The sequence below is a fragment of the Pelophylax lessonae genome (assembly GCF_965119305.1).
Source record: "Pelophylax lessonae genome assembly, chromosome: 1".
Classification (NCBI taxonomy): Eukaryota; Metazoa; Chordata; class Amphibia; order Anura; family Ranidae; genus Pelophylax; species Pelophylax lessonae.
The window spans coordinates 448,317,505-448,342,422 of NC_138768.1; the positions used below are offsets into that span (position 1 = coordinate 448,317,505).

The 24,918-nt window shown below is 44.6% G+C and overlaps 1 protein-coding gene across 1 annotated transcript in view; it reads right to left on the reverse strand.

Annotated features, from left to right (window-relative positions):
• SPINK2 (serine peptidase inhibitor Kazal type 2) overlaps positions 1-21,233 on the reverse strand; it is a 78,245-nt gene extending 57,012 nt beyond the window's left edge. Inside the window, exons 1-2 of the mRNA XM_082243907.1 lie at positions 21,072-21,233; positions 8,635-8,672 (exon numbers count right to left, since the gene is read on the reverse strand). Of these exons, the coding sequence (XP_082100033.1) occupies positions 8,635-8,672; positions 21,072-21,120 (87 nt within the window). The 5' untranslated portion in view covers positions 21,121-21,233. The remainder of the gene's footprint in view (positions 1-8,634; positions 8,673-21,071) is intronic.
• Between the last annotated feature and the right edge of the window lie 3,685 nt (positions 21,234-24,918).

The window sequence follows — 24,918 nt, forward strand, 5'->3', positions numbered from 1 at the left end:
CTCCCCCTTTGAGTTGGTTTATGGGAGACACCCCCGTGGACTACTGGATATAGTGAAGGAGACGTGGGAACAAGAGTCTTCCCCTTATCAGAGTTTGGTGGAACACATTTCACAACTGCAGAATGGAATAACAAAAGTTATGCCCATAGTTAGAGAAAATTTGCAGGCTGCCCAAAAGGCCCAGAGTCGGGTGTATAACCGATCCGCCAAGGTTAGGGAGTTTAAACCTGGGGTTCGGGTTCACCAAACGTAAACCCTGCCAGATTTACCATGTTAACCTGATCAAACCATGGAAAGATAGAGATGTTTTGACAGTCAGTGTGATGGTCCAGGAAGATCCTGATGCCCTTTCCCGGGTTTATTGCCATTTTGTGCATGGTGTCCAGACCCCTGGCCTGGAACGGAGGGGGGGGGGGGATATGTAGAGAGTCAGCCTGGGACAGGCTAAAGAGAGGGTTAATTATAGAGGGCAGACCTGTTTATTAAGCACCTGATCTGAAAGTATCAGTGGAGCTGTGTGAGAAGCTGTTTGCTAGGAGTGGAGAGACACCAGCACGCTGAGAGGGAAGCTCCATTGCTGTCTGTGACCTGTATTGGGTGAGACTGTAGCTCTGGCTAGAGCTGTGATATAAGTTGCCTATAAACCTGTTTGCTCCAAAGACTGTGGAATATTATTTCAAGACAAGCCTGTTTGTTTTAAAAAGAGATCTGAGCTATACAAACATGAAAATGGTGCCCTTAATAAAGTCTGTTATTGGGAAGCAGATCTAGGAACTTGCCTGAAATCTATCTCCGCTGCAAATCCTTCGTTAAACCTCATTTAGCACACTCAAAGGAAAGAAGCTAAGGGGTAAGAATCGTAGCGACCTGGTAGTCTGGTTACCCCAGCAGATTTGAGATGCTGATGCATCAAACATATCGATGGGCTGGCCATGTGCTGTGACCATATGCTATCTTACCAGGAGCATCCCATATTTAAATTTATTTAGGACCTGTATCAATAGATGAAAATAGAAGAAATAAATCCCTAAAAAGAGAAAGAATGCTGCCATCACATCTAGGAATTGCTTTTCTATTTCCTGTATGTTAACCCCTGGATGGATGGATGCCGCTTATGATATATATGGTCCGAGTGCGATATATGGTGGAACATCTATCCAGTGACCGTCCCTGGTAACATCTTATCCATACCGGCTTCTCCATCAGGATCCATCTGAGATTAAGTCGATTGGAGAGGACGCCACACGAACTAACGTTTTCCACCTACCACTTCTGCCCCAAAGTCAAGTGGTCTATGTGCGTTCCAAATTGACTTGTTTCGTCACAGGGTTTGACGTCTTTAGAAATGGAATGCACGTACTCTGTATTCACTTCCTTATATGTGAACTCAAATGCTTGTATTGGCCACATTTTCATTCACAACAAAGAGAAGGAGGTTGGACATAGCTGCATATTACACAACAGTAATACAGGAAGATTGTATAGTAAGCAATAAACACATATTTTATACCAAAATTAAGAAAATATAAAAATTGGAACATATATGGGCAAATATGCCCACTTTTTAGTAAACTCCTCCTCAAAGGGGAAATGCACCAAAAAGCACCGTAACAAAACAAATGGTCAATTCAGTTGCTCCCACTGTTTATAAATGAAATCATCTATGATTAATGTTAGGGAAAAACCTTAGCGAAATGCTCCTGTTTATTTTTCCTATAAGGTACTGGGGTGTCAGATGACACGGAAGTGTATCTCTAACCGATGCTTTGTCGTCACTCCCTAAGTAGGACGTCTCTATATCCAACACCTCATTAGGTATTAAAACTACGCCCACCGCCGGTTCTGCAAGCCCTCCATGGAGGCCAGACTCGCCCTCTCTGCCCCCAGCAACCATCTGCTGAGCCTTCAACTGCCCTGGGCAACTTTCAATATTCTTCTATACTGGTTAAAGTATTTTGCAGGCTGTCTGACCTCATATACTGGTTCTGTTCCCAGAATGTGCACTTACAAAGGGAAAGAAGGCTTTTTCTTTCCAGTGATCGTTACTGCGGCAATAGGGAAATGTGCTACTAATAAAGACCTCAGCCTCGACTTTAGACCGAAGCCAAAGGTTAAATTTACTACCAGCCTGTGCTGTAACCAGGAACAGCCAGGCAGTCCTCAACAAATTTCCCCAAAAGGATAAAATGCAAAAAAAGGGTTGAGAATGAGAATGCTTGGCTGCCCAGTTCTCATAGGGGTAGTAGCTGCAGACGAAAAGTCCCCTGAAGGACATGGATTGTAAGTACAGCCCCCACACTGCACATCTCAGAATGAGAGAGCACTGCACACCAGACCATGGGTAGGAGAAGAAGGAAAAAAATAGAGGGAGATCCTCCACTTACCATACTGCTACCCAGGATCATGAGTGTCCCCTGGAGGAGTATGATTTCATCCACTTCAGCTGGGGTGCTGTTCATTGAGGGGATCACTGTGACAGGACAGCTTGAGGCCAACCAGACTGTCAACCAGGCAGAAATTTGCTTTAAGGAAAACCAAAGGTAGTAGAATTTCCAGGAGAAAAGGAATTCCGACTCCTCGACATTACGTTACTAACTGTGCTTTTACCACAGCATGGGGGAAATTAGCCACCAGCAAGGACGTCCCTGAGATGTCTTGTTTTTACAGTTGTACCTTCTGCTGAAGGTGGCACTATACCCAATAGGTGATAATCTAAAGGGGAGCTTTGTACTCCAATGAATAAAAGAAAAATAAGTGTTTGGAAGTGTAAAGCGTACAAATATCTGTAACAAGTGTAATATGTATAGTACCTCTTTTGTAAATCACCCGTTGCATTTTGCATTAACTTGATTTTTTTTTTTTAATTTTTCTTTTTTTTTTTTTTTTCTGTAAGGGCTAATATTTTGTAGGTGCTCCTAAAGTCTTCTTTTTTGTTATAAAAGCTGCATTGTTATGCTCTTAGCAGAAGAATGGCAACTCTACTGAGACTACAAAGTGGATGTACTGTACACTTGCAACTTAATAGATGTGAAAGCAGCTTGCACTCTCAGGTAGCTGCAGTATAATAGCTACAGAGTTCAGAGAATAGGCAAGCACAGTGTGGGAATGAGGTGTACCCTGTATGTACAAAGGAAATCAGAATCTTGTATTGAGTAAAACCCGAGGATACAGGAAAATGCTAGTGAAAGACCTTTTTATATTGTAATTGACACATTTTTCCTGAACATTTGTAGAGCTAGATGTATGACATATTCAGCAATGCAAAAAAGACCTATTAGTCTGAACAGAGCAATCTTTTGTCATCAAACAAAAGAGAATATTGACCTCAGCCATCTGCTGGACATGTATTAGACTAAATGCACAAAGCAACTTAATAAACACCGAAGATACTTTATCACTTGGCTGCTAAGAATTCTCCATTATTATTATTATTATTATTTTTTTTTTTTTGGCGATTTACAGCCCTTTATTTAATTTGAACTACAGGCTACCTACACTATATTGTTAAAAGTATTGGGACACCTGCCTTTACATGCACATGAACTTTAATGACATCCCAGTCTTAGTCCGTAGGGTTAAATATTGAGCTGGCCCACCCTTTGCAGCTATGAGAAATTCAACTCTTCTGGGAAGGCTGTCCACAAGGTTTAGGAGTGTGTCTATGGAAATGTTTGACCATTCCTCCAGAAGCTCATTTGTGAGGTCAGGCACTGATGTTGGACAAGAAGGCCTGGCTTGCAGTTTCTGCTCTAATTCATCCCAAAGGTATTCTATCGGGTTGAGGTCAGGACTGGGATTCCATTAACCACTGCAATACAGGGCACTTTCACCCCCTTCCTGCCCAGGCCAATTTTCAGCTTTCAGTGCTGTCACACTTTAACCACTTAAGCCCCGGAAGATTTTACCCCCTTCCTGACCAGACCCCTTTTTTCAACTTGGCACTTCGTGACTTTAACTGACAATTGCGCGGTCATGCAATGCTGTACCTAAACAAAATTTACGTCCTTTTTTCCCACAAACAGAGCTTTCTTTTGGTGGTATTTGATCACCTCTGCACTTTTTATTTTTTGCGATATTAATAAAAAAAGAGCGAACATTTTGAGAAAAAATGACATTTTCAAATTTGTCTTTTAAAAAATATCCAATATACTCAATTTATGTCATATTTTTTGGCCAAAATGTATTTAGCTACATGTCTTTGACAAAAAAAATTTCAATGAGCGTATTTTTTATTGGTTTGCGCAAAATTTATAGCGTCTACAAACTATGGTGTAAATACTGAAATTTACGCAGCTTTAATTTCTGACTGCCTATCTCATTTCATGAAGTGCTAAAATGGCAGGGCAGTACAACCGCCCCCCCCCCCCCAAACTACCACTTTTTGGAAAGTAGACATCCGAATGTCCTGAGAGGCATGTTGAGCTCATTGAAGATTTCATTTTTTTGTCACAGGTGTTTAAAAAATGACTAAAAAAAAGAAAATGTTTTTTTTTTTACACAAAGTTGTCATTGAAATTATATATTGCTCACACATGCCATGGGTATATGTGTAATTACACCCCAAAATATATTCTGCTGCTTCTCCTGAGTACAGGGATACCACATATGTGAGACTTTGGGAGCCTAGCTGTGTACAGGACCCCGAAAACCAATCCCCACCATCAGAATTTCAAAGGGCGTACATTTTTCATTGCATTTTCTCACTACCTATAACAGTTTAGGAGGCCCTGAAATGTCAAGATACCACAAAACCCCCTTAATGACCCCATTTTGGAAAGTAGACACCCCAAGCTGTTTGCTGAGAGGCATGGAGAGTCCATGGAATATTTTATATTTTGCCACAAGTTTTGGAAAAATTACAATTTTTTTTTAACACAAAGTTGTCACTAAAAGATACATTTCTCACACATGACATGGGTATATGTGGAATGACACCCCAAAATACATTCTGCCGCTTCTCCTGAGTATGGGGATACCCCATGTGTGAGACTTCTTGGGAGCCTAGCTGTGTACTGGACCCCCGAAAATCAATCACCATCTTCAGGTTTTCTAATGGCGTAAATTTTTGATTTTACTCCTCACTACCTATCACAGTTTCAGAGGCCCTGAAATATCAAGATAGCACAAACCCCCCCCCCCAAATTACCCCATTTTGGAAAGTAGACACCCCAAGCTATTTGCTGAGAGGCATGGTGAGTCCATGGAATATTTTATATTTTGCCACAAGTTTCGGGAAAATTACATTTTTTTTTAACACAAAGTTGTCACTAAATGATAAATTGCTCACACATGCCATGGGTATATGACACCCCAAAATACATTCTACTGCTTCCCCTGAGTACAGGGATACCACATGTGTGAGACTTTTTGGGAGCCTAGCTGTGTACAGGACCGCAAAAACCAATCAATGCTCTCAGGTTTTCTAATGGCGTAAATTGTGCATTTCACCTCTGCACTACCTGTCACAATTTCGGAGGCCCTAAAATTCCAAGATAGCACAAAACCCCCCCAAATGACCCCATTTTGGAAAGTAGACACCCCAAGATATTTGCTGAGAGGCATGGTGAGTCCATGGAATATTTAATATTTTGCCACAAGTTCCGGGAAATATATATATATATATATTTTTTTTTTACACACAGTTGTCACTAAATGATATATTGCTCACACATGCCATGGGTATATGTGAAATGACACCCCAAAATACATTCTGCTGCTTCTCCTGAGTACAGGGATACCCCATGTGTGAAACTTTTTTGCAGTCTAGCCGAGTACAGGACCCCGAAAACCAATCCCCACTTTCTGGCTTTCCAAGGGCGTAAATTGTTGATTTCACTTCTGTCTACCTATCACAGTTTCGGAGGCCATGAAATGCCAAGACAGCACAGCCCCCCCCCCAAATGACCCCTTTTCGGAAAGTAGACACCCTAAGTTATTTGCAGGGAGGCATGTTGAGTGTTTTGCAGATCTCACTTTTTGTCACAAAGTTTTGGAAATTGAAAAAAGACGGAAAAAAATGCATTTTCCTGTTTTTTTCTTCATTTTCCAAAAAAAATGAGAGCTGCCAAATACTCACCATGCCTCTCAGCAAATAAATTGGAGTGTCTACTTTGCAAAATGGGGTCATGTGGGGGGGTTTTGTGCCATCTTGGCATTTCATGGCCTTCAAAAGTGTGATAGGTAGTAAGGAGTGAGATCAACAATTTACGCGGATTGGTTTTCCGGGTCCTGTACGTGGCTAGGCTGCCAAAAAGTCTCACACATGGGGTATCCCTGTACTCAGGAGAAGCAGCAGAATGTATTTTGGGGTGTCATTTCACATATACCCATGGCATATATGAGCATTATATCATTTAGTGACAACTTTGTGTAAAAAAACAAAAAAAAAATAATAATTTTCCCGAAACTTGTGGCAAAATATAAACTATTCCATGGACTCACCATGCCTCTCAGCTAATAGCTTGGAGTGTCTACTTTGCAAAATGGGGTCATTTGCTATCTTGAAATTTCAGGGCCTCTGAAACTGTGACAGGTAGTGCAGAGGTAAAATAAGTAATTTACGCCATTAGAAAACTTGAAGATGGGGTTTGGTTTTCGGGGTCCCGTACACAAGCTAGGCTCCCAAAAAGTCTCCCACATGTGATATCCCTGTACTCAGGAGAAGCAACAAAATGTATTTTGGGATGTCATTTCACATATACCCATGGCATGCGTGAGTAATATATAATTTAGTGACAACTTTCTGTAAAAAAAAAACAAATTGTCATCTTCCCGAAACTTAGGGCAAAATATAAAATACTCCATGGACTCAATATGCCTCTCAGCAAATAGCTTTGGGTGTCTACTTTTCCAAAAGGGGTCATTTGAGGGGTGTTTGAACTGTCCTGGCATTTTATGCTCAATATTAGCCACACATCACCCACTCTTCTAACCACTTGAAAACCAAGCCTTTTCTGTGACTTTTTGTTTACATGAAAAAATATTTTTTTTTTACTAGAAAATTACTTTGAACCCCCAAACATTATATATTTCTTTAAAGCAGAGGCCCTATAGAACAAAATGGTGGTTGTTGCAAATTTTTTTGTCACACGGTATTTGCGCACAGATTTTCCAAACGCAATTTCTGCGAAAAAAAAATAAACTTTTTTTTAATTTATTGCACAAATACACTATATAACTCCAAATTGTTTGGTAAAATTTAAAAGATGATCTTATGCCGAGTACATAAGCACTGATAAGCGGCACTGATGGGCACTGATGGGTGGCACTGATAGGCGGCACTGATGGGCACTGACTGACATCACTAATGGGCACTGATTGAGGTCACTGTGGGCACTGATTGGGGTCACTGATGGGCATTGGTTGGTGTCACTGATGTGCACTGTTTTTTCTTTACTGTAATCAGGGCACTGATGATCAGTGCCCCGATTATCTGTTCTGGACTTCCCTTTGAGGAGGAGCCGCTGATCGGCTTTCCTCCCCACACACTCTGACAGTGTGAGACGAGGAGCGCCAATAAATGGCACTTCCTCCTTTACATGTGACCGACTGTGATTGGACACAGCCGATCACATGGGTAAAGAGCCACGCCATTGGCTCTTTACCAAGATCAGGGTGGCGCCGTGTCCTAGGAACACAGCGCAGCTTTGATGGCCATGCTGCATGCCCCCGCAGGCGTGGGGGAGTGGCCGTTCCGTCATATGATGTCCTTCCAGAACGAGAGCAGCACTGCTCTGCTCCATGTGACGGTGGGTGAGCGGGCGGCAAGTAGTTAAAGGTAATGTGCGTGTAAAGGCAGGCGTCCCAATACTTTTGACAATATAGTGTATATATTTTCTAAATACAAGAGGCATGTGTGTTCTTTCTTGAATCTGCTTCTGAATTGTGCAGGATGACTGGTCTTGTATTCGCCCCCTTGTAGCTTTCTACAGGCAGCCTGTAGTTGGTGAATTTGCTGTGTCTCACCCACAACCCTACAGGCTATGTGCTATACAGTGTCAGTTTTGCAAGGCATTTTGTGCACTCAGTGTGGATTTATATCATTTGTGGTTATTGAGCAAGATATTTAAATGAAAGTTGTTTTGCCCAGAAATTTTGCTTTAACTTGTTGGAAAATTTCCTTGAAAGATTCTTCCCTCCCTCTTTTCGATTAAATAAAAAAAATGAAGGTGTTCAGTATGCATATGCTATTTTAGTCTGTCCAATCATATGCACAAGAGAAGGAAGCAAGTTCTGATGCTGCAGACATCAGGCAGATGTCTCCATTTACCATTGTTCACACTGAATGCAGCTTTAAAGCGTGCAACTCCACTTGAAATTGTGCAATTTCAAAGCCGCGTGTCAGTGTTACTTCAGGTGCGATTTTGCGAACTTCTGTGCAACTTCATGGGCAGATGTCTATGCAAAACACACCTGAAATCGCCATAAGTAGTGCAGGAACTACTTTTTCAAATTGCTGTGGCACCGCAATGTCGGTGTCAGTTCCACAGTTGAACAGTTCCACTGCCGACAGTAGAGTCACATGACAATTAGTACCGGTGTGAAGGAGGACTTAAGGTAAGTAAAATTACATGAAATACCTAGGACCTTTAAAAGGTCTTTTCCTAAACCTGCAATAAACAAGTAACTGCTTACCGCTTCTACAGCTTCAGTTTCAGGAACTGAAAACAGCGCTAAAAAGCAAAGACAAAATTAAAGATACAATAGAATGCAACAATTCTCCTAATACTAATTCCAGCTATAAAATAATTTATTTTAATAGACAGTACATGTGAATATGATCCATGTGAAGTAAATCAAGTAAATCATCTATAGTGAAACCTGTGCTGGCCTTCTTTTTAAAAAAATGCTAGTTGCCTAAAACAAGTATGCAATCAAATATTTACAAAAATGTGAGGGGTGTACTCACTTTTGTGAGATACAGTATCTCACAAAAGTGAGTACACCCCTCACATTTTTGTAAATATTTTATTATATCTTTTCATGTGACAACACTGAAGTAATGACACTTTGCTACAATGTAAAATAGTGAGTGTACAGCTTGTATAAGACCCCGTTCACACTGGGGCGACTTGTCAGGCGACCTGGTCGCCTGACAAGTCGCCGTGGGTCGCCTGCCATAGAGTAGCACAGGACCCGTTTTAATAGGAGCGACACAAGTCGCTCCGACTTAGAAAAAGGGTCCTGTACTACTTTGGGGCAACCTGGAGCAACCTGCATTGACTTCAATGATATGAAGTCCGTGCATGCCGCTCCGAGGTCGCGGTGCGAGCTGTGCACCGCGACTTCACAGGTCGCCCCGGGAAGTCGGGTCGCCTGTATGTGAACCGGCTCTAACAGTGTACATTTTCTGTCCCCTCAAAATAACTCAACACACAGCCATCAATGTCTAAACTGCTGGCAACAAAAGTGAGTACAGCCCTAAGTGGAAATGTCCAAATTGGGACCAAAGTGTCAATATGTTGTGTGGCCACTATTATTTTTTAGCACTGCCTTAACCCTCTTGGGCATGGAGTTCACCAGAGCTTCACAGGTTGCCACTGTAGTCCTCTTCCACTCCTCCATGACGACATCACAGAGCTGGTGGATGTTGGAGACCTTGCGCTCCTCCATCTTCCATGTGAGGATGCCCCACAGATGCTCAATAGGGTTTAGGTCTGGAGACATGCTTGGCCAGTCCATCACCTTTACCCTCAGCTTCTCCTTTACCCTCAAGGCAGTGATCGTCTTGGAGGTGTGTTTGGGGTCGTTATCATGTTGGAATACTGCCCTGCTGTCCAATCTCCGAAGGAAGGGGATCATGCTCTGCTTCAGTATGTCACAGTACGTGTTGGCATTCATGGTTCCCTCAATGAACTGCAGCTCCCCAGTGCCGGCAGCACTCATGTAGTCCTAGATAATGACACTTCTACCACCATGCTTGACTGTAGGCAGGACACACTTGTCTTTGTACTCCTCACCTGGTAGTCGCCACACACGCTTGACACCATCTGAACCAAATACGTTTATCTTGGTCTCATCAGACCACAAAACATGGTTCAAGTAATCCATGTCCTTAGTCTGCTTGTCTTCAGAAAACTGTGGGCTTTCTTGTACATCATCTTTAGAAGAGGCTTCCTTCTGGGATGACAGCCATTCAGACCAATTTGATGCAGTGTGTGGCGTATGGTCTGATCACTAACAGGCTGACCCCCCACCCCTTCAACCTCTGCAGCAATGCTGGTAGCACTCATACATCTATTTCCCAAAAAAAACCTCTGGATATGATGCTGAGCATGTACACTCAACTTCTTTGGTTGGCCTGTTCTGAGTGGATTCTGTCCTGTTAAACCAATGTATGGTCTTGGCCACCGTGCTGCAGCTCAGTTTCAGGGTCTTGGCAATATTCTTATAACCTAGGCCAGCGGTTCTCAACCTGTGGGTCACAACCCCTTTGGGGGTCGAACAACCCTTTCACAGCGGTCGCCCAAGACCATCGGAAAACACATATTTCTGATGGTCTTAGGCAGGGAACACACCGCAGAAAAAAACAATGGCCACAGTCGGTCCGACAGGTACAATGCGCATGTGCCGCCGCCGTTCGGGAAAGCCCGTACAAGCTCGGCTATTCTCGGTGTTGTGGAAGTTGCATATTTGACAGTGGCTCACTAAATGATAGCTTTCTTTTGTAAAGATTTTGGAAGGAAGTTTGGCCAAGCCTAACCCCCCCCCCCCCCTTCAAAGTCACTGTACAATGGATAAACAACCCTTTTGTTCTCAGGACAAATGGTGTTGGTTTGGGGGGATGGTATATTCTTTAATCACAAGTCTAAATGACTGCTCAAAGCTGCAAGTTTGCAGTCTCAAACGGAACATCCATGAAGCAAGAAGCTAAACCTGACTTCCCTGAGCCATGTGCATTGGAATGAGACTCCATGGCTGCTAACTTCTTTTTAGCTAAGTATATTTGCTTTATCTTTATCTGTATCTGCTAGTCTTGTATTATGCTCCTAAATATTGTAATAGTTTTGTATGTACAGATTGTTTTTGCATAGTAAAAGCACATTTATATACCACAAAGGTCTAAGTTTCCTTGGTTGCACCGCAAAGTAACCGTTGCTAGAAACGCACGCAAAACATTTGGGGGCTCGTCCGCGATTTGCGCTATAAATTCAACTGAAACAGACCTGTTTTCTGTGGTGTGTTGTGTAGCTTGTCATAGGTAAAAAATGCTGCGTAAGCTGTTTAGGAAAAGCAAGGCTGCAGAGGTTTCTGGTGTCCAGAAGGAAATGTGCAGTTTACCTATCTGGGCCAGAGACAATGAGTGGGAGTCTATTGCTAAAGTATTTGCAAAGTATGCTTCTCCTTTGAATAAGACTTGGGGTGGTAAAAGCTCAGATCATTTTGTAGATTTTAGCCTTAAGGGGTTGGATTTAAGTAAAGCAGAGAAGAGGACAGTTTCCACAGTAGGTTGGTATTTTCTTCATGCTCTCTATACAGAATCACAGAGAAGGGAGAAGGCAGAGGCAGAAGTTAAGGTATTGAAAGACCAGCTAGCAGTTGCTTCAGAGTGTGTGCGTTCAACTGCTAGTAGGGCTGATGATTTGCAAGAGCGGTGTGCAGCCCTCATGACCAAATCAATTAATGCCTTAAGGAAAAGAAAGGGACGTAAACCTGTTAGTAAAGCCAGGGTACGTGCCATTGTCACATCCCAAAACTGGGATTGTGAGGATGTCTCCTCCAATGATAGTGAGGATGAGGAGATAGAATTTGATGTTTCTGATGATGATCATCCAATGGGAAAGAAAAAGTGTGCCAGACCTCTCATTACTAAGCATAGGAAAAGGCAACATGATAGAGAGGATATGGCAGATGGGGAGGTGCATTATCGCAACCCCAGAGATGTTGAATTTGAAGAAGTCAGGGAGTTTACACAAACTGAACTCCATGAGCTGGCAAAACAATACAAACAAAGGTCCGGGGAACCCCTATTGAGTTGGCTCCTACGTTTGTAGGATGAAGGGGCGGACAGTGTTGTTTTGTCAGGCAAGGAAGCAGTGGCTTTGGGAGTGTTAACCCATGATCCACAATTGCGTCAGGCCATGCGAAAAGCCCGAGAGTTTAGTGTGAATTTTTCACTCTTAGACCTCGTGAGAGATAGTATAGTCCGAGTATACGCTAATCCTAGTGACCTGGAAAATACCTGCTCGTGGAGAACATTAGGAGAAGGTATTTCCAGGTTACGTGAGATGGGTTGTATAACCGGAATAAATACATTTCCAGAATGGATGGGTCCAGATATAGAACCCTTCACGTCTGCTCTGCGCTCTAAGCTAATGAAGTCTGCACCATTTAATCTCAGGACTCCTTTATTGTCTTTGCTGGGAGGCCTGGGTTTAAACAGCAAAATTCATGAAGCAACAACCCTTTTAAGCCAGTTGGGGGAGCTAGAGGAGACTAAAACAAAACCTGTCAGGGCAGTAGATAAGGTCAGACAGGCAGAGAACAGGCTGAAAAGGACTTTTAAAGAGAAGAAAGGGAATGTGGGAGAGAAGACAGGAGGTGAAGAGAAAACCAGGCTAGTTATCTCTAGGAAACAAATGTGGGTGGACCTATTAAAGGCAGGAGTACCTAAAAGTGAGATAGATGGCATCTCTACTGCAGAAATTTTGAAGCGGTGGAAACATTTAGTGGGGAAAACTGTCAGGGTTAGAAACACTACTCCTAGTGAAGATAACATCAGCCTAGATTTAGAGACAACAGAACAGACCCCTCCTGTTAGCCCCAAACCCATTCTCAAAACTGAACATGAACCCAAACCCAAATCCCTTTATCCTGGGGAGGAGTTAGAGAGAATTAGAAAAGGGGATTGGGAGGTTCCTTATCCTTTATGAGGGGAAGGTGGGTCTCCTGTTATAGCAATAAGAACAGTGACAGCAGGAGACCGACGCCCATATGCACCTGTCACTGTATGGTGGGGGAAGTCGTCTCCTCCTACACATGTCATGGCTTTAGTGGATACTGGAGCTGAAGTTACATTTTTGCAAGGAGATCCTTCCCATCACAAAGGAGAAATGCTTTATGTAGAAGGTTTGGGAGGGCAAACCCCACCAGCAGTTAGGACACGGGTGAAATTGGCTATTGGCAAGGGACCAGGATTTTGGACAAATGTTTTGGTATCAGAGTTACCTGAAAATATTCTTGGGATGGATGTACTTCAAGGTCAGTCTATTCAGACTGAACAAGGTACATTCACATTCGGGTATCCTGATAAAACGTATCTGGTCAGGGCGGTGAAGGCTGTGGTCAGAGGTCATGCAAAATGGACCCCTGTCTTTATTCCTCCACCAGAGAAGCCAGTCTGTCTCAAGCAATACAGACTTCCTGGAGGCCACAAAGAAATTGGGGAGACTATTCATGAACTGTTAAGAGTAGGGATCCTTAGACCTGCTGTAAGTCCATTCTCATCTCCGGTGTTCCCAGTAAAGAAACCTGATGGGACATATAGAATGACTGTGGATTACAGAGGTCTGAACAAAGTGGCACCTCCATTAAAGTCAGCTGTACCGGATATGATCTCAATCATTGAGAAAATTGCTAAAGAGGCAGGAGAATATCATGCTGTGATAGACAAGGCTAATGCTTTCTTTTCGATTCCAATAGACCCAGAGTGTCAGAACCAGTTTTCCTTTGTGTGGAATGGCCGCCAGTACACTTTCACTGTCCTTCCTCAAGGATACCTTCATTCTCCAATGATTTGTCATGGACTGATTGCCCGAGATTTAAGCACCCTAAATCTGAAAGTCGCTGTGTTTCACTACATTGATGACATCATGATCTCTGGAACAAAGGAAGATGTAACTGAAGCACTGCACCTGCTGATACAGCACATGGAGAACAGAGGGTGGGCTATCAACAGAGACAAAGTCCAAGGACCTGCCATAGAGGTGAAATTCCTGGGAATGATGTGGACTGGGCCACAGAGGAAAATTCCAGAGACAGTTGTGCAAACTATCCAGGCATTGTTGCCACCTACTACCAAAAAGGAGGCACAGAAGTTCATTGGAGTTGTGGGATTCTGGAGATCATTCATCCCACATCTTGGACTGATTCTGAGGCCTATATACAATGTCACAAGGAAAAAGACTGAGTTCACATGGGGTTCAGAGCAGCGGACCGCATTCCTGGCTGCTAAAGAAGCCATTTTGCAGCATCAAGGATTGGGACCTGTGAGACAAGGAGTACCATTTCAGCTGGATGTAGTTGAGCAGGATGGTACAATATCTTGGAGTCTGTGGCAGCCAAATGAAAAGAAGGGACTGAGAGCAATACCCATTGGATTTTGGTCCAAACAACTTACAGGGGCACAGAAGAGATACACGCCCCTAGAGAAGTACCTGTTTGGGGCCTACACAGCACTTCAACACGTAGAGACCATTACAGGAAAGGACACAGTCACCATCCATACTGCATTGCCAATAGCAGGATGGGTGAGAGATAATGGACTGACCACTAGGGCAGCTGTAGCCCAGAACCAAACACTGATGAAATGGAAGTGGTACCTTCAAGAAAGAGGGGGTATTGCAGCTGGGGATGTCAGAGACATTTCAAAACAGTTGGCTGGGCTTGTCACTTTTACCAGCACCCATACGGAAGAAATTCCTGTGCTGCAGTCATCCCCCATTCATGAGGCTCCACCCTTTGAGTCTTTGTCCGATAAGATGAAGGAGTCAGCATGGTTCACTGATGGTTCAGCCATAGTCACCTCGTCTGGGCGTAAATGGACAGCAGCAGCCTACAACCCGAGTACAGACACAGTCCTGCAGGAGACCGGAATTGGAGGGTCCAGTCAGTATGCAGAGTTGAAAGCTGTAGTGATGACTCTTCAGGAGGATCTTTCTTCCCATGTCACTATCTACACTGACAGCTGGGCGGTCTTTAAAGGACTGACAACTTGGATGCCCACGTGGAAGTCCAATGAATGGTTGATTCATGGAAAGGTTTTGTGGGGAGGCAAGGAAGTCTGGGACTTCATCTGGAAGGAAGCTCACTCCCGCACCATAAAAGTGGGGCATGTTGATGCACATGTGCCCCTGGTCCCAGACTTTGAGAACTATAACAGAGTGGCAGATGAAATTGCCAAGGTAAATGCAGTTGTGCCAATTGATCCTGTCTTGATGAACTTGGCCAACTGGGCCCACAAGCAATCTGGACATTTGGGGCAGAAAGCAACATATGAATGGGCACAGCAAAGAGGATTGCCCATATCAATGGACATGATAAGGACTGTAATAGGCAACTGTACAGTGTGTGGAGAAGTGCGACAATGGCCATTGCAAAAGTACTCCACCGGGTCGATTAAGAGGGGAGAGAGGCCTGCAGAGATTTGGCAGATTGACTTCATCGGTCCCCTGCCCCAGGGAAACAATGGACTGAGGTATTGTTGCACTGCAGTGGACACCTATTCAGGACTTTTGTTTGTTCATCCTTGCAAATGTGCAGATCAAGCCGCAACACTTCAACTGCTATAGAAAATTGTTGTTGCGTATGGCTGTCCCAAACAAGTCCAAAGTGATAATGGCTCACACTTCACCGGATCAACAGTACAGCAATGGGCCAAAGATTCTGGAGTGTACTGGTTGTTCCACACCCCATACCATCCACAGGCAGCTGGTTTGATTGAAAGATACAATGGGCTATTGAAGGACCAGATACGCAAACTTACACCCACACGTACACTAAGGGGGTGGGATCGGGTCCTCACACAGGCAGTCATGTTGTTAAATTCTAGGCCACTAGCCAAAAGCACACCATATGAAAGGATGGTTGGGGCTGGGGTGCAGATTCCACAGCTAGAGTGCAGAGTTCAGTATTTACACAAGGTTCCTGAAAGAACAGGGTTTAACAGGTACCAAGTTACTGCTTCCCATGACATAGAAACCAAGAGTGACGTATCTGAAGCTGAAGCCTATCTAGGAATGAGAGGGAATCTGGCAGGAAGGTTTGAAGTTATATTTGCATTGGCAGATGAGCTTCAAGACAGTGGCTGGGACTCTGATTGGTTAGTGGATACTTCCCAGCAAGAGTGGAAGGTGAGGCTCTATAATATCAAACCTTCCAAAATAAACAGCAGTGATCTTCTAGGAAATATCAGTATATTTCCTCTCCTCCCTATTGATGTTCTTTGGGAGGGTCAGAAGTGGATACAGGCAGGTGGAAAAGTGTTGGTCAGAGATCCAGGCAAGAAGTCAGTTAGAGGAGAGATTGTAGCTGAAGGGCCGGGATCTACTGTATATGTATTATTAGAAGGAACAGATAATCCCCTTTGTTTTCCACTCCACAGGCTGTCTCCGATTTGATCCATAGAAAGACCAGAGAAAGTGGTTACATGATGGACAGAATGATGGAAGACCGCAAGAGCTATGGAGAGCAAGGCCTTTTGATGTATTACAAGCCTGGACTTGTCTTCTAAAGAACGTTAGATTTCTAATGAACTTTTAGCCAAAGACTGAAATACCTTCATAGTTATAGGAGGGGGTTTTTTTTAGTTTAGTTCCCCCATTGTGTTTTATTTAAGATAAACTGGGGGGTGGGAGAATTATTAGATGTCTTTATGTAAAGTTGGAGACATTATGTCATTTGTGAGCCAAGGGGTGGAGTGTTGTGGAAGTTGCATATTTGACAGTGGCTCACTAAATGATAGCTTTCTTTTGTAAAGATTTTGGAAGGAAGTTTGGCCAAGCCTAACCCCCCCCCCCCTTCAAAGTCACTGTACAATGGATAAACAACCCTTTTGTTCTCAGGACAAATGGTGTTGGTTTGGGGGGGATGGTATATTCTTTAATCACAAGTCTAAATGACTGCTCAAAGCTGCAAGTTTGCAGTCTCAAACGGAACATCCATGAAGCAAGAAGCTAAACCTGACTTCCCTGAGCCATGTGCATTGGAATGAGACTCCATGGCTGCTAATTTCTTTTTAGCTAAGTATATTTGCTTTATCTTTATCTGTATCTGCTAGTCTTGTATTATGCTCCTAAATATTGTAATAGTTTTGTATGTACAGATTGTTTTTGCATAGTAAAAGCACATTTATATACCACAAAGGTCTAAGTTTCCTTGGTTGTACCGCAAAGTAACCGCGCTAGAAACGCACGCAAAACACTCGGGCAGACGGCGCATGCGCAGTGAGGTGTTGGCGCCGGGCGGCGACATTTTTAAATGCAAAGCCAAAGCGCCTCACCAAACGGTAAGTGAGACCCCCTCCGCAGCCCCTGTATCTCCTCAGGAGAATCTCCTGTACCATGCCCACAGCCCTGCATCATGCCCTCAGCCCTGCATCTTCTACACCATGCCCGCAGCCTCTGCATCTCCTGCACCATGCCCGCGGACCCTGCATCTCCTGCACCATGCCCACGGCCCCTGTATCTCTTGCACCATGCCCGCAGCCCCTGCATCTCCTGCACCATGCCTGCAGCCCCTGCATCATGCCCGCAGCCTCTGCATCTCCTGCACCATGCCCGTGGCCCCTGCATCTCCTGCACCATGCCCGCGGCCCCTGCATCTCCTGCACCATGCCCGCGGCCCCTGCATCTCCTGCACCATGCCCGCAGCCCCTGCATCTCCTGCACCATGCCCGCAGCCCTTGCATCAATTTGCAAGAATGAAAATACATCCTGCATATCAGATATTTACATTACGATTCATAGCAGTAGCGAAATTACAGTTATGAAGTGGCAACGAAAATAATTTAATGGTTAGGGGTCACCACAACATGAGGAACTGTATTAAAGGGTCAAGGCATTAGGAAGGTTGAGAACCACTGGCCTAGGCCATCTTTATGTAGAGCAACAATTCTTTTTTTCAGATCCTCAGAGATTTCTTTGCCATGAGGTACCATGTACCATGTGGAACTTCCAGTGACCAGTATGTGAGAGTGAGTGCGATAACACCAAATTTAACACACCTGCTCCCCATTCACACCTGAGACCATGTAACACTAATGAGTCACATGACACCGGGGAGGGAAAATGGCTAATTGGGTCCAATTTGGACATTTTCACTTAGGGGTGTACTCACTTTTGTTGCCAGTGGTTTAGACATTATTGGCTATGAGTTGAGTTATTTTGAGGGGACAGCAAATTGACACGGTTATACAAGCTTTACACTCACTACTTTACATTGTAGCAAAGTGTAATTTCACATGAAAAGATACAATAAAATATTTGCAAAAATGTGAGGGGTGTACTCACTTTTGTGAGATACTGTATATACAGTGAGGGAAAAAAGTATTTGATCCCCTGCTGATTTTGTACGTTTGCCCACTGACAAAGAAATGATCAGTCTATAATTTTAATGGTAGGTTATTTTAACAGTGAGAGACAGAATAACTACAAAAATATCCAGAAAAACGCATTTCAAAAAAGTTATAAATTGATTTGCATTTTAATGAGTGAAATAAGTATTTGATCCCCTATCAATTAGCAAGATTTCTGGCTCCCAGGTGTCTTCTATACAGGTAATGAGCTGAGATTAGGAGCACTCTCTTAAAGCTTGTTACCTGTATAAAAGACACCTGTCCACAGAAGCAATCAATCAGATTTAAATCTCTCTGCCATGGCCAAGAGCAAAGAGCTGTCCAAGGATGTCAGGGACAAGATTGTAAACCTACACAAGGCTGAAATGGGCTACGAGACCATCGCCAAGCAGCTTAAGCCTAGTACACACGCAACGATTATCGGCCGACCGATCGTCCGTCTTTTGTCCAGAGTGGTGTTTTGTTGGTTGGAATGTGCCTAGACTGCACACGAATTTTCTCGCCCGACAAAATTCTACTTCAGAAGTGATGTCATGTGTTGGTTTGCTTTCTTTGTGCTCTTTCTTCACTGAGCATGCCCAGTCTTGCTCATTAGATTTTTCCCTGTCGAAATCTGTACTGACTGCACAAAAATCGGCCGTGTTTTGACGGCAGACAAAAATTTTATAGCCTGCACACCAGATGTTTTTTGGCCGAAAAGTCGGAGTCGGTTGTCGGAAGCATCATACTAACAAGACGAAAATCGGGAGATCGGTTGTTGGATGAAAATTCCCTGCCGATTTTCGACGCGTGTGTACGAGGCTTTCGTGAGAGGGTGACAACAGTTGGTGTGATTATCCGCAAATGGAAGAAACACAAAATAATTGTTAATCTCCCTCGGTCTGGGCTCCATGCAAGATCTTACCTCGTGGAGTTTCAATGATCATGAGAACAGTGAGGAATTAGCCAAGAACTACACAGGAGAATCTTGTCAATGATGTTAAGACAGCTGGGACCACAATTGGTAACACATTATGCCGTAAAGGACTGAAATCCTGCAGTGCCTGCAAGGTCCCCCTGCTCAAGAAAGCACATGTACAAACCCTTCTGAAGTTTGCTAATGAACATCTGAATGGTTCAGAGGGGAACTGGGTGATAGTTTTGTGGTCAGATGAGACTAAAATCGAGCTCTTTGGCATCAACTCTCCGTGTTTGGAGCAGGGGAAGAGCTGCCTATGACCCCAAGAACACCATTCCCACCGTCAAACATAGAGGTGGAAACATTATGCTTTGGGGGTGTTTTTCTGCTACGAGGACAGGACAGCTTCACCGCATCAAAAAGGGATGATGGACGGGGCCATGTACCATCAAATCTTGGGTGAGAACCTCCTTCCCTCAGCCAGAGCATTGAAATTCGGTCGTTGATGGGTATTCCAGAGTGACAATGACCCAAAACACACAACCAAGGCAACAAAGGAGTGGTTCAAAAAGAAGCGCATTAAGGTCCTGGAGTGGCCTAGCCAGTCTCCAGACCTTAATCCCATACAAAATATGTGGAGGGAGCTGAAGGTTGGAGTTACCAAACATCAGCCTCGAAAACCTTCATGATTTGAAGAGTATCTGCAAGGAGTGGGACAAAATCCCTCTTGAGATGTGTGCTAATCTGGTGGCCAACTAGAATAAACGTCTGAACTCTGTAATTGCCAACACGGGTTTTGCCCCCAAGTACTAAGTCATGCTTTGTGAAGGGGTCAAATACTTATTTCACTAAAATGTTGTTATTCTGTCTCTCAATGTTAAAATACACCTATAGACTGATCATTTCTTTGTCAGTGGGTAAACGTACAAAATCAGCAGGGGATCAGATACTTTTTCCCTCACTGTTTATATACACAAGGCTTTTTTTCTCAGAGAATAGGTGCAGGAACTCCCTTCTTCTGAGTCACCCTTTGTATGGGCCCCCCACCCACCTCTGAGCATCGTCCCTTGGTTCCACTCCCTACCCACTTCCCAGTACTGCCCCTTATAGAGAATACAGAACCAAGTATCATTTTGTGATAATTAGTAATTTGTATGGAATTTGTTAATGATAACAAAAAAGACAGTATTGCAGTGAGCAAAAATAGCAATATCAGCAACAATAGATCCCCATACTAACAATAGACCCCACCTCAGCAACAATTGATCCCTCCAGTAACAATAGATCCCCCACATAACAATAGACCCCCCTCTTAGCAACAAAGGACCCCCGAAAGAATATACCACCCCAGCAACAAGAGACCCCCTTCAGCAACAACAGATCTCCCAGCTACTAGCATCAATAGACCCTCCAGCAGTAGATCTCTTACAGCAACAAAAATCCCCACACAAAAATAGATCCCCACCAGCGAAAATAGATCCCCACCAGCCAGCATTATTAGACCCTACAGCACACCCAGCACTCCTTGTCATTACAAACGCACTCATTTCTGGAGGTGCTGGAACTGCATCCTCACTGAAAAAAAGCCCTGTGTATATACATATTTACACAGATTTTTTTTTTTTAATACATATGCTTATTAATGGTCATCTTAAACTGATTGGAGATTAGGATGCTCCACAATGTGGGGAATGTGTGTGTTACAGAACAAGTAAAATCTATAGTTAATATAATAAACATAATAAAAATACAAAACTAGTTACATTTATTATTATATATACTATATATCTAAGGAAAACTGTTCTTATGGGATTCTAGCAGATACAAATATATCGGTTATAGTAAAAAGATAATATATTTAGCATGCATTGGTGTCACTACCTGCTGTTAGTGTGCAGAGAAGTACAAGTCTTGTCAGTTTCAGCTCCATGGTTGTATCTGCCTGTCTGCAGTCTAGTGTTCAGGACTGTAGGCTGCTGTTTTCTAGAACAGAACAAGTTTATCCATTGTCTGCTTTTATCAGGCTCACTGAAATAAGATGAGGCTGAGTTTGTTCCCACCAACACCGTTTTATAAAAAAAAACACACACACACATTGCACACCGTAGGTTTTACTCAGGTTGGTTGCAGAGCTTTAATACACTCAGTTCTTATTTCAAATATCAAATACTATTCAGAATGTGACCACCTGGTTTGGTATTAGATCATTCCCTAATTTACATCACAGATAAATGATGTTTACAGTCTTTGACCAAAAAATAGAAATCCTATTTCAGTATAATGTAAAATTAATTTAGATCTAGAGAACAGCTGCTACACATCAACTTCACAAGGCTGCAGTAGCATTTTGGTAATATCCTTGCTTCTGCAACTGTCAGGGTCCGGACTAGCGGCAGGTGACTGCACTGGAGGTGGCTCCTCTGTGTCAGTGAGGGATTGGCGTGGACCGTACCAGGGGACCGGGTCTAAGTTACTACCGGTTTCCACCAGAGCCCGCCGCAAGGCGGGATGGACTTGCTGCGGCGGTAGCAACCAGGTCGTATCCTCCGGTAACGGCTCAACCTCAAAGACAGCTGATTCAGGCGCGGTACAGAAGGACAAGGCAAAGGCAAGGTCAGACGGAGCAAAAGGTCAAGGCAGGCGGCAAGGTTCGTAGTCAGGGGCAACAGCAGAAGGTCAGATACACAGGCAGGGAACGATACACCAAAAGCTTTCTCAATGTACCAAAGGCAACAAGATCCGGCAAGGACAGGAAGGGGAAGTGGGTTTTTATACCATTTGGATTGATTGGACCAGGCACCAATTAGTGGTGCACTGGCCCTTTAAATTTCAGACCAGCGGCGCGCGCACCCTAGAGAGCGGGGCCGCGCGCGCCGGGAGGAAGCCGAACGGGAGGTGAGTGGAGTCCGCGGGCGGGAACGTCCCGCCGCGCGGACCGACTGAGTGAGGAGTGCGGGGGAGCGGCGCTCACGGTCGGGGAAGGTGACCGGAGCGCCGCTACCCGCAGCATGCCTCGAGTGCTCCGGGGACGCTGCAGGACCCGGAGCGCTCGGCGTGACAGTACCCCCCCCTTTGGTCTCCCCCTCTTTTTGGAGCCCAGGAATCTGTGGATGAGCTCTTTGTCGAGGATATTGGACTCAGGTTCCCACGACCTCTCTTCGGACCACAATTCTCCCAGTCAACAAGAAATTTTTTTTTACCTCTGACGACTTTGGAGGCGAGGATGTCTTTCACCGAGAAGACGTCAGAGGACCCAGAGACAGGAGCAGGAACGATGACCTTGGGGGAAAATCGGTTAAGAATGAGGGGTTTGAGGAGGGATACATGAAAGGAGTTGTGAATACGGAGAGAAGGAGGAAGATGGAGTTTGTAAGAGACAGCATTAATTTGGCTTTTGATTTTAAAAGGCCCAAGATAACGTGGACCCAGTTTGTATCTGGGGACCCGAAACCGGATGTATTTGGCAGAGAGCCACACTCTGTCCCCAGGAGAAAAGACAGGAGGAGTTCTTCTTTTCCTATCTGCATGTCTCTTCATGCGAGAAGAGGCCAGGGTGAGCGACTTTTGAGTCTCTTTCCAGATGGAGGAGAAGTCCAGGGTCAAGTCATCAACGGCAGGAACTCCAGAAGAAGTGGGAATGGGGAGGGGGGGGAGCGGGTGACGGCCGTACACCACAAAAAACGGAGATTTGGTGGATGACTCAGAGTCTCTAAAGTTGTAAGAAAATTCGGCCCAGGGCAACAAGTCGACCCAATCATCCTGACGGGAGGAGACGAAATGTCGCAGGTAGTCACCAAGGATCTGGTTAACCCTCTCCACTTGTCCATTGGACTGAGGGTGGTAGGCAGAGGAGAAGTTCAATTTGATCTTCAATTGGGTGCAGAGAGCTCTCCAAAACTTTGAGATAAACTGAACGCCTCTATCGGAGACGATGTGTGTTGGAAGACCATGGAGACGAAAAATGTGTAAAAAGAATTGCTTCGCCAGCTGTGGCGCAGAAGGGAGACCAGGAAGCGGAATAAAATGTGCCATTTTAGAGAACCTGTCGACAACCACCCATATGACTGTGTTGTCATGGGATACAGGAAGATCCGTGACGAAGTCCATTGCTATGTGGGACCAAGGCTGTTCAGGCACTGGCAGAGGGAGAAGAAGACCTGCAGGCTTCTGGCGGGGAGCTTTATCACGTGCGCAGACAGTACAGGCCCGAACGAACTCCGTTACATCTTTCTCAAAGGAAGGCCACCAATAGTGTCTGGCAATTAGTTGAGTCGTCTTTTTAATTCCAGCATGACCCGCCAGGCGAGAGGAGTGACCCCATTTGAGAGTCCGCAGGCGAAGACGTGGAGGAACAAATGTTTTCCCTGGAGGAACTGGCACCAGTGAAGCAGGGGCAGTTGAAATTAGACACTCAGGAGGAATGATGTGTTGAGGAACGGTTTCATCCTCGGAGGCATCGGTGGAGCGTGATAGGGCATCCGCCCTAATGTTCTTATCAGCAGGACGAAAATGGATTTGGAAGGTGAATCGGGCAAAGAACAATGACCACCTGGCCTGGCGTGGATTAAGGCGCTGGGCAGACTGAAGGTACGAGAGATTTTTGTGGTCAGTATAGATGGTGATCGGATGAGGGGATCCTTCCAGAAGGTGTCTCCATTCTTCCAGTGCCAATTTAATGGCTAGTAGTTCACGATCTCCGATGGCATAGTTCTTTTCAGGAGGAGAAAAAGTTTTTGAGAAGAAACCGCAGGTGACGTTTTTCCCTTTAGCAGATTTTTGAAGAAGAACCGCTCCGGCTCCAACAGAGGAGGCATCTACCTCCAGGAAGAATGGTTTCAGCGGATCAGGCCTATTCAAGACTGGAGCGGAGGCGAAGGAGGCTTTAAGACGAGTAAAGGCTTCTTCAGCTTGGGGAGGCCAGGATTTCGGATTCGCTTCTTTCTTGGTTAGGGCCACAATAGGCGACACGATAGTGGAGAAGTGGGGAACAAACTGACGGTAATAATTGGCGAATCCAAGGAAGCGCTGAATAGAGCGAAGGCCTGAGGGGCGTGGCCAATCCAAGACTGCAGAGAGTTTGTCAGGGTCCATTTGAAGACCTTGTCCAGAAACTAGGTATCCCAGAAACGGCAGACAGCTACGTTCAAAAAGACATTTTTCCATTTTGGCGTACAGATGGTTGACACGAGAAGGCGCTGGAGCACTTGACGAACATGGCGACGGTGTTCCTCCAGGGTGGAGGAGAAGATTAGAATAGACCACTACACAAGTATACAACATGTCCCGGAAGATCTCCTTGACAAAGTCTTGAAAGACTGCAGGAGCGTTGCACAGGCCGAACGGCATGACGAGATACTCAAAGTGGCCATCTCTGGTATTAAAAGCGGTTTTCCACTCATCTCCATCACGGATTCTGATGAGATTATAAGCGCCCCTGAGGTCAAGCTTAGTGAAGACCCTTGCTCTGCGCAGACAGTCAAAGAGTTCCGAGATGAGAGGCAAAGGGCAGCGATTTTTTACCGTGATTTTGTTAAGACCGCGGTAGTCAATACATGGGCGTAGTGACCCATCCTTTTTGGCAACAAAGAAAAATCCTGCTCCGGCAGGAGAAGAAGATTTCCTGATAAAACCTTTCTTAAGGTTCTCCTGAACGTATTCTGACATGGCCTTGGTTTCAGGGATGGAAAGAGGGTAAATCCTGCCACGGGGTGGCGTGGTACCAGGAAGC